The sequence below is a fragment of the Desmodus rotundus genome, chromosome 12 (assembly GCF_022682495.2).
Source record: "Desmodus rotundus isolate HL8 chromosome 12, HLdesRot8A.1, whole genome shotgun sequence".
NCBI lineage: Eukaryota > Metazoa > Chordata > Mammalia > Chiroptera > Phyllostomidae > Desmodus > Desmodus rotundus.
The window spans coordinates 55,732,213-55,745,469 of NC_071398.1; the positions used below are offsets into that span (position 1 = coordinate 55,732,213).

Sequence of the window (13,257 nt, forward strand, 5' to 3'; positions counted from 1 at the left end):
CTTTCTGGAAATACTGGAAAGTTCGCTTTGTTTCATCTGCTACATGAATTGATGACTGCAAAAAATAAAAAAACGAAAAAGCCCGGGCTGACAAACACTGAATAATAAGAATTTGTTAATGTTTCTTAGAGACCCATTTATTTTAGAAAGTCTAAAATAACAGCAGGCAAATGTCCCCCGGCTCACATTGCACGCGCCGTGATATTCTCCCGCTTCCCGCAGACGTCTCGTGGGGAATTTGACTCCAGTGAATTCGAAGTTAGGAGGCGGTATCAAGATTTCCTTTGGTTAAAAGGAAAACTGGAAGAAGCACACCCCACTCTGATTATTCCAGTAAGTTGACGTTGTTTCTCGTTGAATAGCTACTGCCTTGTCTCGTGAATCGATGAAATGCCTAAGACCCAATTTCAGACCTTGAAATTCAGTGTAATTCATTTATCTTAGAAACATTCGTTTTTAAACTTTTCAATCTAAGTACTTCTCAATCTAAGTACAGATTTATTTATTTCTAACCTTTGTAATGTTAAAATTTTGTCATTTGGGGGTTAAACATTGTGAATTTTTAGAATTATTTTTATGAGAAATGATCACAGGTACAAATAGTCTTCTAACATGGAAACATGCAGAATTTCTTACAATCCTTCACCACCTGATACTCAGGTACGGTTTTAACTTTTTTTTTTTTTTTTTTCCTCAGCCATTGCCAGAAAAGTTCATAGTGAAGGGGATGGTGGAACGCTTTAACGATGACTTCATCGAGACGCGCCGGAAGGCACTGCATGCATTTTTGAACCGAATTGCTGATCATCCAACTTTAACATTTAATGAAGACTTCAAAGTTTTTCTTACGGCACAAGCTTGTGTAAAGAATTTTGACTTATACAATCCTTCAGTGCCTATATGGCTAGAAGGTGGTACCCTTCCCCTATTTACCCATATAAACCAGACAGCAGGGTCCTGGAATTAAGAAGAATTTTGAAACATTGGAGCGATACCTTCAGATTTAACCCTGTGTCAAATCTACACATAAACATTACAGAAATTCTGTACCTTTCTCACACCCTGCGTACTCTCATTTCTCTTGGTAGCTGATTTTTTTTAAAGGTTTTATTTATTTATTTTTAGAGAGAGGGGAAGGGAGAAAGAATGGGAGAGAAACATCAATGTGTGGTTGCCTCTCACATGGCCCCCACTGGGGACCTGGCCCACAGCCCAGGCATGTGTCCTGACTGGGAATTGAACCAGTGACCCTTCGGTTCACAGCCTGCACTCAGTCCACTGAGCCTCACCAGCCAGGGCAGTAGCTGACTTTTTAATTCATGCGTAGCCAATATTGAACATATACAAATATATTTATTTCTTTTTATTGACACTATTTTGAGTAGTAATGGGTATTTAGGGATTTTCAAATTAGGATAAAAGTCACTATTAAATGGATGGATGGGTGGATAGAAGGATAGATACCTAGATAGATAATTCGATGTCTTAATTTCCCTTCAATTACTCTTTTCGGGGGAGGGACTCTAATTTCTGCTATAGAAACAGTATATGTTCCTCTTCTTTCTTATTTTCTCCTGTGAAGATATAATTCATCAAGCAAGATCCTGGATAGGACAAGCAGTCCGTATTAAACAGTTACTGACTGATGCTGAGTTTAATCAACCTCTCAGTTGTTGCTAAAGTGATGGAAGCTAGAAAGCGGTTCACCTGTGTCCTCACAGATAGTCCCGCTGTCTGCAAGGCCTTTGCGGCTCACACGAGTTGAGTCTGTGGCCTGACTCCAGCACTGGAGAAGCTGTTAGGAGCCTTGCCTACAGTCAGCAGTGGCTGTCACAGCTTGCCAGCATGGCCTGTGCTGTCTCTAATGGTGTTCACTCCATCGAGTGAAACTGGAGTTCTCCTGGGTAGACAGGGGAACTGGTCAGGCAGGGCACCTGTTCTCATTTGCGCACAGAATGGTACTGCTTGGAAATTTGTTCTATGTTGCTAGTCTGTCACTGACCCTCCTGGGTTAACTGTGAAATAGCTAGTGATGTGTCTTATAAAAAATCTTTCTCCGCAGACAGATAGCCGGTAGCAAGTGGTATACCAGTTGGCCCACTTCAGTAGGTTGAAGAGCTACAGTCAGGGGTAGTTTGTATCCAGTTACAAACTATCCTGGGGACTTAACGAAGACACCGGGTCAGTGCTTCAGAGAAGCCTCTGGCGTCAGGTGCCACCTGGCCCAAGCCCCGTCCATATTTCCTGCTCTTGGGCCATGAACAAGCTCCTTCACCTTCCCATGTCGCTATTTTGTCCTGGAAAACGAGGGTAATAACAGAACCTCCCTCATGGTGTCATTGTGAGTTATGTACATAAAAATGCGAGGATTGGCCCGGAATGTATAAAACTTGCTATATATGTTTGCTATTATTATAACTAAAGAGTTAATGAAGCTTTCCAGTGGTTTTTTTTTTTTCAGGGAGTAGTTGAGACTCTGAGCAATCTTCTCTCACTCATTTTTCCCATGAAGTCCCTCAATAAAATGTGGATTACATTTCCTCTCATCCCGTCTTCTTCAGGGTCTTCCTAAGCACGACTCTCTCTATAAACCGTGTTCTTTTTAAAGACCAGGCCCTGAGGAAACGCAGATACATGATTTACTTTGAAAAGGAGTGTTATTGAGGAGACTAAGATGTTGAGGAAGAGCTGTACCCCCATGAAACCCATCTGCTTCAAACTAACATGAAAAAATAAGATGTATATGAGACACTTTTATTATCTTTATATTCTCCTCTCATCAGGTTTCTTTTTCTGTTGGGTCTTGGAGCGTTATTGCTTCCTTGACCACAATTTTTGTTTTTTTTGAATTTCTAGGAACTGTCTTCGCACAAGAAGCAAGGGCCTGGGCTCCTCAGCAAGATGGGGCAGACAGTCCGAGCTGTGGCCTGGTCCATGCGAGGAGTGAAAAGCCGCCCCGAGGAGTTCATGGACATGAACGACTTCATTGAAACATTCAGCCAGAAAATAAACTTGATAGACAAAATATCGCAGAGAATTTACAAGGAGGAAAGGGGTACGTAGGTCGCTGGTTTGCGACTTGAACGTTGCTTACGTTGTGGCGGATCTTCACATCCGAGAATGCGGTCAGACAGCGGGAGGGTAGCACCCTTTGCCCCCAGCGCCAGTCCGTCCTCACCTGCTGCCCTCCGCCTGTCCGTCACTGTTGTCTTCATTCCCACTCTGACACTTCCAGCACCCCTGCCGTGTCTGAGGCTTGCCCCGTCTCGTTAGATGGTGTTTTTTTGCCTTTTATAAGCCTGGTAATTTTTCCTCACTAACCGGACATGATGTACCCAGTACAAGCAACTGTTAAATAGTTGTCACATGGTGGGGAAGTGTGGGGAGGGGAAGTGTCCCCAGGCCCTGTGATGAGGTCTCAGCCTCTGGACTGACCTTCACGAGATTCTCAGTTTCTCCTCCCCTTCGTTGGGATGGGCTGGCCCCGGTGGGCAGGAGCCGGGATCTCCCTCCCTGCAGGTGGTTGTGGCCCAGGTGACACCCAGTAGGTGAGGCCCTGTAAGCCATGTCCCCTGAGCTCAGGCCTTGTCACGAAGAGCCGAGCTGTCTGGCTATTTCAGGACGCTTGTTCTCCAGCCTCTGCGGAAAGCAGGAGTGGCTTCTGTTGGATACACAGTGTGGGAACTGAGCCAAGCTGAGCTCCCAGGAATAAACTGCATAGTGTTGCTGGGACTGGGGCCCCTGGAGGTTTCACCTCTCAGAGTTGCCCACCCGGCCTCGGCAGATTCTCAGTCCCAGGCCCCATCTCCCTGCCCCAGCCTTTCCAGACCTGGTTTCTACCTCAGAGGATGTGCGCTGGGCAGACCCGATGCTTGTCTGTCGCTCCATTCCCAGGGACAGTGGTTGGTCCTGTGTCCTCCCTTCTCTTGGGGGTCCAAGAGATGATGTTGATTTTTCAGCCTGGTCAGCATTTTACTGGTTGTTAGGACCCAATGGCAACTTCCAACGTCCTTCCATAAGGAGTCACCTGACATTAAGTTAGAATTTCCCCTTCGAAGTATTTCTTGTGCCCAGATGTAGTGTGCAAATTTCGGATTCCTAAATGCTTTGGAAGGTCATCACAGCCAGTCCGAATTTGCTTTCACCGGTCAGTAGCTATTCTTGTCCCCACTGACAAATAGTATTGGTGAAGTAAGCCCTGAGCGTAAGATCTGGGGTGTCATTGTATTAAGCTGGTCTCGATGTTCACCATGGACCATAGCTTAAAGTCAAAGAAGTAAAGTCTCAGGAAGGAGGGTTTCTACATGTTCGAGTGATTTTGGCAGGATAAGTCGTCTCTGTATTGGGCCTGTCCAAGTGCGGCAGAGAGATTTATATATTGGAAAAAAGGTCTCTATTTTTCTGTCACCATTTCCTGTTTCTAGTTTCTTTCTGTTTGCTTTTTTTTTTTAGTTTATAAGTTAAACCTTATTCCATGATGTCGTTTTCCTAATTCCATGATGACTTTTGCTAATTTTCTAATTGCATTTACCTGTAACAATAAAATCATTTTTAAAAAAGTAGATGGGTAAGTCATAAAACATATTCCCTAATATACATTGGTTTTAAAAATGAACTATTTAAAGTCCCTATATTGATGGCTTGGGTTTTTTTTTTTAATTGTCTGTGCCCCCCATTAAACTGTAAGTTGAATCAGGTCAAGAAGGGGACAAGTTTGTTGTATTTCTCGTTTCTAGATAGTGTCTCACATGTAGAAGATACTCAGTTAAACTCTGTTCAATGACTTAACTAAATGAGTGAACATCGGTTGTGGTAGGAAAATGTGCTTCATCGGGAATCAGTTGGCTGCTTCTCTACGTTTTCTGTGCGTTGACACTTAATGAGGTCATTGTCGTGACTGAATGTGGTTTACCAGTTTGTTTAAGCCTTCTTGGTCTGCCCTTGTCACCATTTGCCATTTTGTCTTTAATCCCAAGAAGCTCATTGTTTTAACGAGGTTCTGTGATTCCAGTTCTGTTAAGTGGGTTCTTCATACCTTGTTAAGAAGGATAGCGATTCAGAGAGGCCCCTGGAAACTCTAGACACTTAAGAGGTTTATAAAATATCCATATGCTTTGTGTTGGCTGTTGCAAGGGAAGAGGTGAGAAATCTCAGGTTTGTGATAGCCCTGTTTGTGAGGTGCTCAGAAGGTGAACTGGACTTTGTGTGACAGGTTTCATAAATCTGAGCTCTCCTTTTTCAGGGAGTGAATGGATTTCTTTTTTTTTTTTTTTTTTTTTAAGATTTTATTTATTTTTAGAGAGAAGGAAAGAGAAAGAAAAGAAGAGAAAAATCAATGTGTGGTTGCCTCTCACATGCCCCCTACTGGGGACCTGGCCTGAAACCCAGGCATGTGCCCTGACTGGGAATCAAACTGGCGACCCTTTGGTTTGCAGGGCCACACTCAGTCCACTGAGCCACACCAGCCAGGGCAGTGAGGGATTTCTGGTCTCAGGAGTGTGAAGCCCACTTGTGAGGATTCCATTCAGTATGAAGGAGTGTTCCCTTCGGTGGCTCTGGGAGCCAAGGTGGTAGAGGGTGCTGCATTCATATTCAGATCAGAGAATTTGGTGATCACAGCCAGTGGTCTCTTTTTATTTTTTAATTCAGTTGTTTCTTTGATTTTGTTTGTTCGGGGTTCCCCAGTTTATTTGGCAAGTTTGTACTGAGCCCATGTTGTGCTGCTCATTGCAAGGAGATTAGAGGAGGGATGAGGTAGGTGCCTGTGCTGAGCTTGCCGTCCAGTGGGGGAAACAAATGCATTAACAGACCAACCACGACACAACTTGTTAAATGTGTGCAAGCAAGTGTATCTGAGTGTTCTGTAAGCACACTTTTGAATTTTACAAAAGCTCTATATTTATTTTATTATTGAAAAAGAAAGAAGGGACCCCTACCTTTTGCAACAGCATGGATGGAACTGGAGAGTTTATGCTACATGAAATAAGCCAGTCGGTGAAAGACAAATACCATATGATTTCACCTATAATAGGAATCTAATGAACAAGATAAACTAAGGAACAAAATAGAACCACAGGGATGGAAACAAGGAGCAGACTGACAGCAACCAGAGGGAAGGGAGGAAGGGGGAGGGCCTAGACAAAGAACATGTGTGAATGACCACGGACATGGACAACAGTGTGGGAATTGACTGTGGGAGCGGGGGGTGGGATGGGCGGAGGAAGGCAAAGGGGAAATTGGGATAACTGTAGTAGCATAAAAATTTAAAAATGATTTAAAAAAATAAATATTGAACAGATTAAGTGACACACATTGAGATATACACAAATTGAGAACAGAAGTAAAGGAGGATATTTTCTATTCTAGGAATATTATTTTACTCTGGCCCTTGTTTAAATACAGGATGGGCCTAGGTAAGGAGAGTGATTGGGAAGTGGTCTAAGGTCATTAAACCTAATTAACTTCATTAGGTGGCCACTCACATTTCCATTGTTTTAAATTTTTGAAATATTTTTTCAGTTTACTTTATCGTATAAACTTTTGAAATTATAATTGTTTAACTTAGAACAATATGGCATTACAACTAACCCTAATGAGTAGAAGATGATTAAATATAGAGAATTTAGTTTTATTTATATGGTTATCAGGCAAAAAAAAAAAAATGTTCACTTACACATTTTCTACCATAAAAAAAAAACTGTTGCTAAAAGTTGGTAGTGTGAAAGCAAAAATGTAAAAATATTCAGATTTTAAAATGAAATTCAAATTTCTGAATAAATGGCTTATCAAGCATTGAATAGTCCTTTTGTTATTCATGTATTCTTTCATTGATGTGGAACTATTTATTGAACACGTTATGTATCGGGCTTTGAGGCTTAAAAGAAAAAAATAAGCCTCAGCCCCTATTTTAAGAAGCATATGGCCTAGGAGTATGTCAGTTACGCAAGCCGTCCTTGCAGAGGGGGATAGTAGCAGCATAAAATTATAACAGGCTGGAAGAGGACCGTAACATTATGCTAGGCTCACTGAGGACAAAGCCTCCACGAATCCTTTGGAACAGGATCGAAGAGCTTCACTTGGACTGCGATTTAAGGGGCTGAACGCAGTGTGTTGGACGGTGGCAATGGCTGAGCGGTACAGGCAGCATCTGAGCGAGCAGAAGTCGGGAGAGACTCATACAGGAGCGAGGATTGGGGCTTCAATTAAAACCTCTTTGGGAGAGAATCTCAAGAGTTGGATCCAGAGAGGCAAGGTGAGGACGGATCATACAGAACTTTCTAATTCCTAAAACAAAAGTCAGTGGTTTATATTCTGTCACACAAAGGGAAAGGAGGAGACAGATGAGGTCAAAGTCCTTTGCAGGAGTGCAGGTTAGAGACGCTGATGAGAATGGAGGTGAGGATAGGCGGGTGGGGGGGCTGATGGATACATAGTAACAATGAAGATCCATGGGACCTGCTGATTGACTGACTGTGCAGATGGGAGCCCAGGGTGCAGCCGAGACTTTTTGCTTAGCTCCCTGGGAGCACTTACCACCAACCATAGGATAGTAATCAGGAGGAGGGAGAAAGAAGCCAAGTTTTTCTTGTAGGTCAAGTTGCTGTTAGACGCTCAGGGGTAGTGCATGTTTGTCAGGCAGAAGCCCATGAAGAAATGGTGACCACACAAGCTACCCTCCAAGCCGGGACACTTTTGAGAATGAGAAAGGATGCCATCACTGCTTATCCCTGGACAGTCGTCGTTCGCCAGCTGACCCGAGCAGACCAGTGTGACGGGTCAAGTTAATGAAGGATGATGTCCCATTTTCCATATTCGTGTATAAAAACACGTGCGAATGCTGACAAAAATAAGCCCCTTTCTTGCTGTCTATCAGCAGGGATGTTAAAACGTCCATAAACTGAAGAATTTATTGTATTTTTTTGTTTGTTTTTAGAGTACTTGGAGGAAATGAAAGAATACGGCCCAATTCATACTCTGTGGGCGGAGTCTGAGGAAGGTCTGGCTGAAGCGCTGAGCGGGGTTGCCAGCTGCCTGGCCAGGTGCAGCACGGCCACCGAGAGGCACCTGTCCCGGCTGCCCGAGGCCCTGCTCCCTGTCGTCCACGAGTATGTGCTTTATGGTGAGACCTTAATGGTAAGCGCTCCCAATTACACTTGCACCTTAGTCCCGGACCTGGTCCGAGGCTTCCTAAAGGCAGTTCCCACTCCTGGGTTTGCACCCCTCTCTTCCCGTCGCTGCAGGAGGCTTCGCGTGCAGATACATCCTGTGTATGTGTTCACTGCACCAATGAATGGCTGAGCGGAGGAATACTTCTCTAAAAGACAGGACTAGTCAGTAGTACCAACAACGGTTGGTAAGGTTATGCGGAGATTTGAAGCATCCTCCGACAAGATTTAGACAGGGGATACGAGTCGTTCCTCCAACCTTTTAAAATTTTCAAAGCATGGCAGCGCGTTTAGACATTTCTCCTGGTGAGGGAGTCACTTCCCCGCTGGTGCGCGGTGCGTTGGCTCCGGCAACGTAGTCCGTGTCCTTATGTAGAAAGCACTTGAGCTGGGTCTCGATGTTTGTTCTGCCTTCTGGATGCCTCTAAAAAGAAATCCTTCACGTGAAAATGTTTTTCTGCCACTCTTTGAAAAGGCTTTCTCCCTCTTGGAGCCAAGTTTTGTGTTTAACCTCCTCAGTTCGAGCTCAGGTTTCCAGATAGCTGGGATTTAGCGGTGCAGGCTGCAGAGCTTATGTCCTTCACCCGCAGGATGCTCTGCCCGCAGTGCCCCTCCCAGGGCTGGCCTTTCAGCGCCTAGCAGGGGCCGAGGCTGCGGCCGAGCCTACCTCCGAGCCTACCTCCTCCGCAGCTTCTCCCCGAGCCCTGTCTGCTTTCTGTTTGCATGCACTCTTGATCGGGGTGGGGGGGATATTTTTTTAATTTTGCTTCTGTCTCGGTAAGAAAAGCTGCCTTTGCCTTTCAGCAGGGGATCTGCCCCTTCCACATTTATCGTCTCTAGGTTTTCCTCTCGCAGAGTCATTAAGTGTTTGGCGGCTATTTTGGGTTTCTGCTGTTACGTGCCTTCCTTGGGTCGTGCTGTGGACAAACCCATCTCACTTCCCAGAGGGCTCGCCCCTGTCCCTCCTCCTCAGCTCCTCAGTCGGTTTCCTTGGCGACCCTCCATTGCTTGACTTCATCATTGATCCCTCCTTTGTGTGACTGTTCAAAGAGATGATTTGTATTATTTAAAGTCGTGGATTCTGTATTCTTTCCCCTTATTAGAGTGTTTTGCTCTTTATCATGTCAAGATGGAAATTATGCAATTTAAATCATGTATCATTAAAGGTGTGGGAAAATTATAATAGCAACTAGGAAGAATTGTTTTGTTAGGCCCTCATTCAATTGTATTATTTGTTAGACTCCTGGGTACAATCAGTGGCATTTATGTTGCCGTCTGCTTCTGTTTTCCACGGGGAGGTTTCTCCGGTGTGAGCTTGAGGAACGAAAAGCATGTGCCTCCATGAAATGATTACGTGGGGGTAATTTTTACCCGTTTTCTTCTGAGCCACCAACCTCTTAGCTAACATTTCTACCCACAGGAGGCACAGTACTTTCTATTTACAGAAACAGACCTTAAATAAGTGGACTAAATTGTCATCTGTGTCATCTGTGGGAAGGGAAGGGGTCTCTGACATCCGTGGCAATTAACCAGGGAAGTCAGTATAAAAGCATTGTGGTCATCAGTTGAATTGTGTAAGGATTGCTTTAAAATGGGAGAAATCATCGTCTCTTCTGAACGTTTTCAGGGCTGTTCCCTGGGCACCGAGCTAGACTGAGCAGTCTTCAGGATGCTTTTCCCCACACATCTCCCAGTTCTCACTCAGGTGCTGTACAGCCGCCTCCTCCGGTCGCTGTTGAACGAGTTTTCGTCTAGGTTCTTCCCTGCTTCTGAAAACACCCAGGAGACCTGTGGCTCATGAAATCCCTCGTCTTGTATGTCTTTCCTTTCACTCTCCCGGGGGAATCATTTTCTTTTCCTTAACCTGTTGAAGCCACTTGAGTTCACAATGAGAGTATCATTATCTGATTAACACTGGACGCCTCAGGAAAGGAGCGCGAATAACAGGAGTCCTCATGTCCATGAAGCCCAAGCAGGATGTCTTGGAAGGAAAGTGCGTCACCAAGGGGAAGATGCTGTAAACGACTAGCAGACACGGGCAGGGCGACAGACGAGTTCTGCATGCAGATTCCTCCGCAGAAGCATCCCTGCCACGGCCCTGACACAAGAAATCACAGTCATTCAAGAAAACAGGACAGAACCACTGTCAGAGGAGAGGCCACAATTTCTCATCCTGAGCGTGGCTATGATTCATACATATATATTTTAAGCTACAATAAAATCTTCAGATGCGAATGCACCCTTCTGTGTTCTGGCTCCCTGCTTGTCATGGACTGACGAGCCACACCGGGGGAGTCAGATAAAAGGGTGGCCCGCGTGCCCAGCGGTAGTGGGTTTACACCGTAGCCCGAGTTTGCAGGGCCCCTGCTGGCTGTTCGTTTGGTCGGTTCTTTGCTCTTTCTGAAGAGCTGCGTGTAACACGCCTACACCAGTAAGATGTGCATTGGGAAAACAAAGGGTTTTGGAAAAAACTTTCCTAAACACTTGCTTTCAGTTTGGCTTTTAGAGATTAAAACACTTTTTTCAAGTCATGATGGTGACTTATATTCTGAAATGTATATTTTTATTGTGCAAAGATGATCGAGTCCCTGTGTTTTAATCCCAAGGGTGTTATGAAAAGAAGAGACCAAATACAAGCAGAACTGGACTCCAAAGTGGAAGCTTTGACCTATAAAAAGGCGGATACTGACCTGGTAAGTGTTTAAGTTTCTTGACATAACTCTACAGAATTGGCGACTACAACTTTTATTAGGAATGTAGAACTCCATTTCCAGGCTTGCTTGGAAGCATTCAGCAAGTGAAACCAAAGCTTCTCCCCAAATCTGTTACACATTGAGTTCCCAGTGAGTCAGTGGGCTTAACAGCGATGCTCCTCTGCCTTTCTGTCTTTCTGGTCTTTTACGACGAGTGAAGTATGAAGTTAGCATTTTTAAATTGGAGTGTTACAAGAAGGTATGAAAAGTACCTAGCATTGTTCTAGAAAGTTAGTAAGTACTCAGTATATAAATCCACTTATCTAGTTTTATAAGATATTTTTACAAAATACATTGGTGTTCTTATACACTTTTGTCTAGATATTGTAAAAACTTCTACAAAGGTGAAGTTTATCTTTGTTTTCAAGTTTAATCCTTTTCTTGAAATACCTTTTTATGAAAATTTTCAGAGCTAAAAAGAGGTCCCAGAATATAATGAACTCAGATACCTATCACTGGGCTTCATTATTTCCCAATATTCACTCAATTGTTTCATCTATCTTTTTTCTCATTTTCTCACTTTTTTTCCTGGAGTATTTTCAAAGGGCACTTTTGTTCTAGACATTTTAATTCCAGGCATGATATGATCGCCCACAATATTTAGGGTCTGTATTTTATCTCAGAGTAATACTGTCAGATTGGAATGCATATTCTCATGTTAAAGTTGAGCCAGAGGCTTGGAAGGAGGAATGATGTGGCTGAGTTTATTCAACTCTGAGCAGAGATGGGGTTGGGAGTGATGGCATCACTCGCCTGCCTCCGACCACCTGTCCCCCTCAGAGAACAAGTTTACACAGGAAAGATTAGTGCTTTGATTGACTTCTACTGAGTTCTATGAAAGAGACTTTCTTAATCTTTTTTTTAAATTCAAAGATGTAGATGAGTATTGAGTACACTGGTAGCAGGTGAGTAGGGGCACCCTTGAAAGCCCCGCTAATCCGTAGTATCATAGTTCCCCCATCGAAACTACTTTAACAGCTCCTTCGCTTCAATCATTTTCTAACCCAACATATGATGCCCTCACTAGTTTTCTTTATATTTCCTCCCTCCCTCCCTCTCTCTTTCTTTTCTTTTCTGTTCTTTTCTTTTTTCTTTCCTTTCCTTTCCTTCCTTTCCTTTCCTTTCCTTTCTTTCCTTTCCTTTCCTTTCCTTTCCTTTCCTTTCCTTTCCTTCCTTCCTTCCCTCCTTTTTCTCCCTCTCCTTGTCTATAATCTAAGCACCTTACAGTCAGGAGACTTTTATCTGTTTCCTGAGGCTCTTAGCCCCTAGCACAGGGCTCAGTCCAAGGCAGTTCCTCTGTAAACAGGCCGGGAAGGAATGAATGAAAATTGCACTGACCGATAGCAGTTTTTATGACCCATTAAAACACTGATGACCTGAAGCGAGAAGTCTCTACAAACTCAGACTCTTTGTGCAGAACACTGAGACTTCACTAAAACGTGACAGTGAATTATCCTCATCTTTCTCGATGATGCGCATTTCAAACTCAAGTTCCTGCCCCTGAATGGGGTGTGAGTGCAGCGTGGGGGGCTGCTGCGGGCAGAGGAGAGGAGTGGACTCAGAGAGAATACCAGAAAATGCCAAGGCCGTGGGACTGACCCAAGATTAACCTCTCCCATTCAATAAGGGGGTATGTGTGTAACTTTAATTTTATTGAAAGAGTCCATGAGAATGGGGAGGGGGCACCTGTACAGAAACTGTAATCATATCATTTGAACTGGAGATATTTTTAGGTGTGAGATAATTTTTAAAGATATTGAAATTAGTGATTAGATAAAATTTTGCCCTTGACCAAATACTAGAAAAAGTAAATCATTTTCAAGTTTCAGGAGAATAGTAAAATGGCTTAAAAAACCAAGCATCTGTTCAGAACAGCTTAGATTCATATTTTAAGTGGGAAAGAAGAACAGCTGGGTTTATTCCAACTGCAAAAACACAGGAAGAAATAGCTCGGGCCCAAAGATGGCCCGGCTTTCCCAACTCAGCTAAAAAAGCACTTTTTTTTTTCATTTGACTTGCAAATATTTTGTCTTTTGCTCTGTAAAAACTTCCTTGATATCTCATTATAACCTAATGATCCATCTGTATTCCTGGCTCCATCTGTGTGTGTGCCAGGTACACTGTAGAGATTTTCTTTACCAAGGGCGCTGCTGTGTTGCCGGAGTGGAGACATCTGAAACCTCTGTTATCTGCATTATCTTCTGTGAGATACTTTTAATTAATGAGCATTTGAAACACATCGCACGTATTTTTCTCTTACCCATCAAATGGGCCCCTCCCCAAATGTACAAGGACTAATCAAGTGACTGGTAAATGGCACCTTCAAGCAGTTTTTTTGT

At 43.6% G+C, this 13,257-nt stretch overlaps 1 protein-coding gene across 2 annotated transcripts in view; it reads left to right on the forward strand.

The window, feature by feature from the left end:
• Nucleotides 1-13,257, forward strand: part of SNX7 (sorting nexin 7) — a 61,027-nt gene that overhangs the window by 20,842 nt on the left and 26,928 nt on the right. For both annotated transcript variants that reach the window (XM_053915947.1, XM_024570562.4), the window contains exons 3-7: nucleotides 223-333; nucleotides 698-862; nucleotides 2,857-3,055; nucleotides 7,934-8,133; nucleotides 10,772-10,858. In XM_053915947.1, coding sequence (XP_053771922.1) covers nucleotides 223-333; nucleotides 698-862; nucleotides 2,857-3,055; nucleotides 7,934-8,133; nucleotides 10,772-10,858 — 762 coding nt within the window. The remainder of the gene's footprint in view (nucleotides 1-222; nucleotides 334-697; nucleotides 863-2,856; nucleotides 3,056-7,933; nucleotides 8,134-10,771; nucleotides 10,859-13,257) is intronic.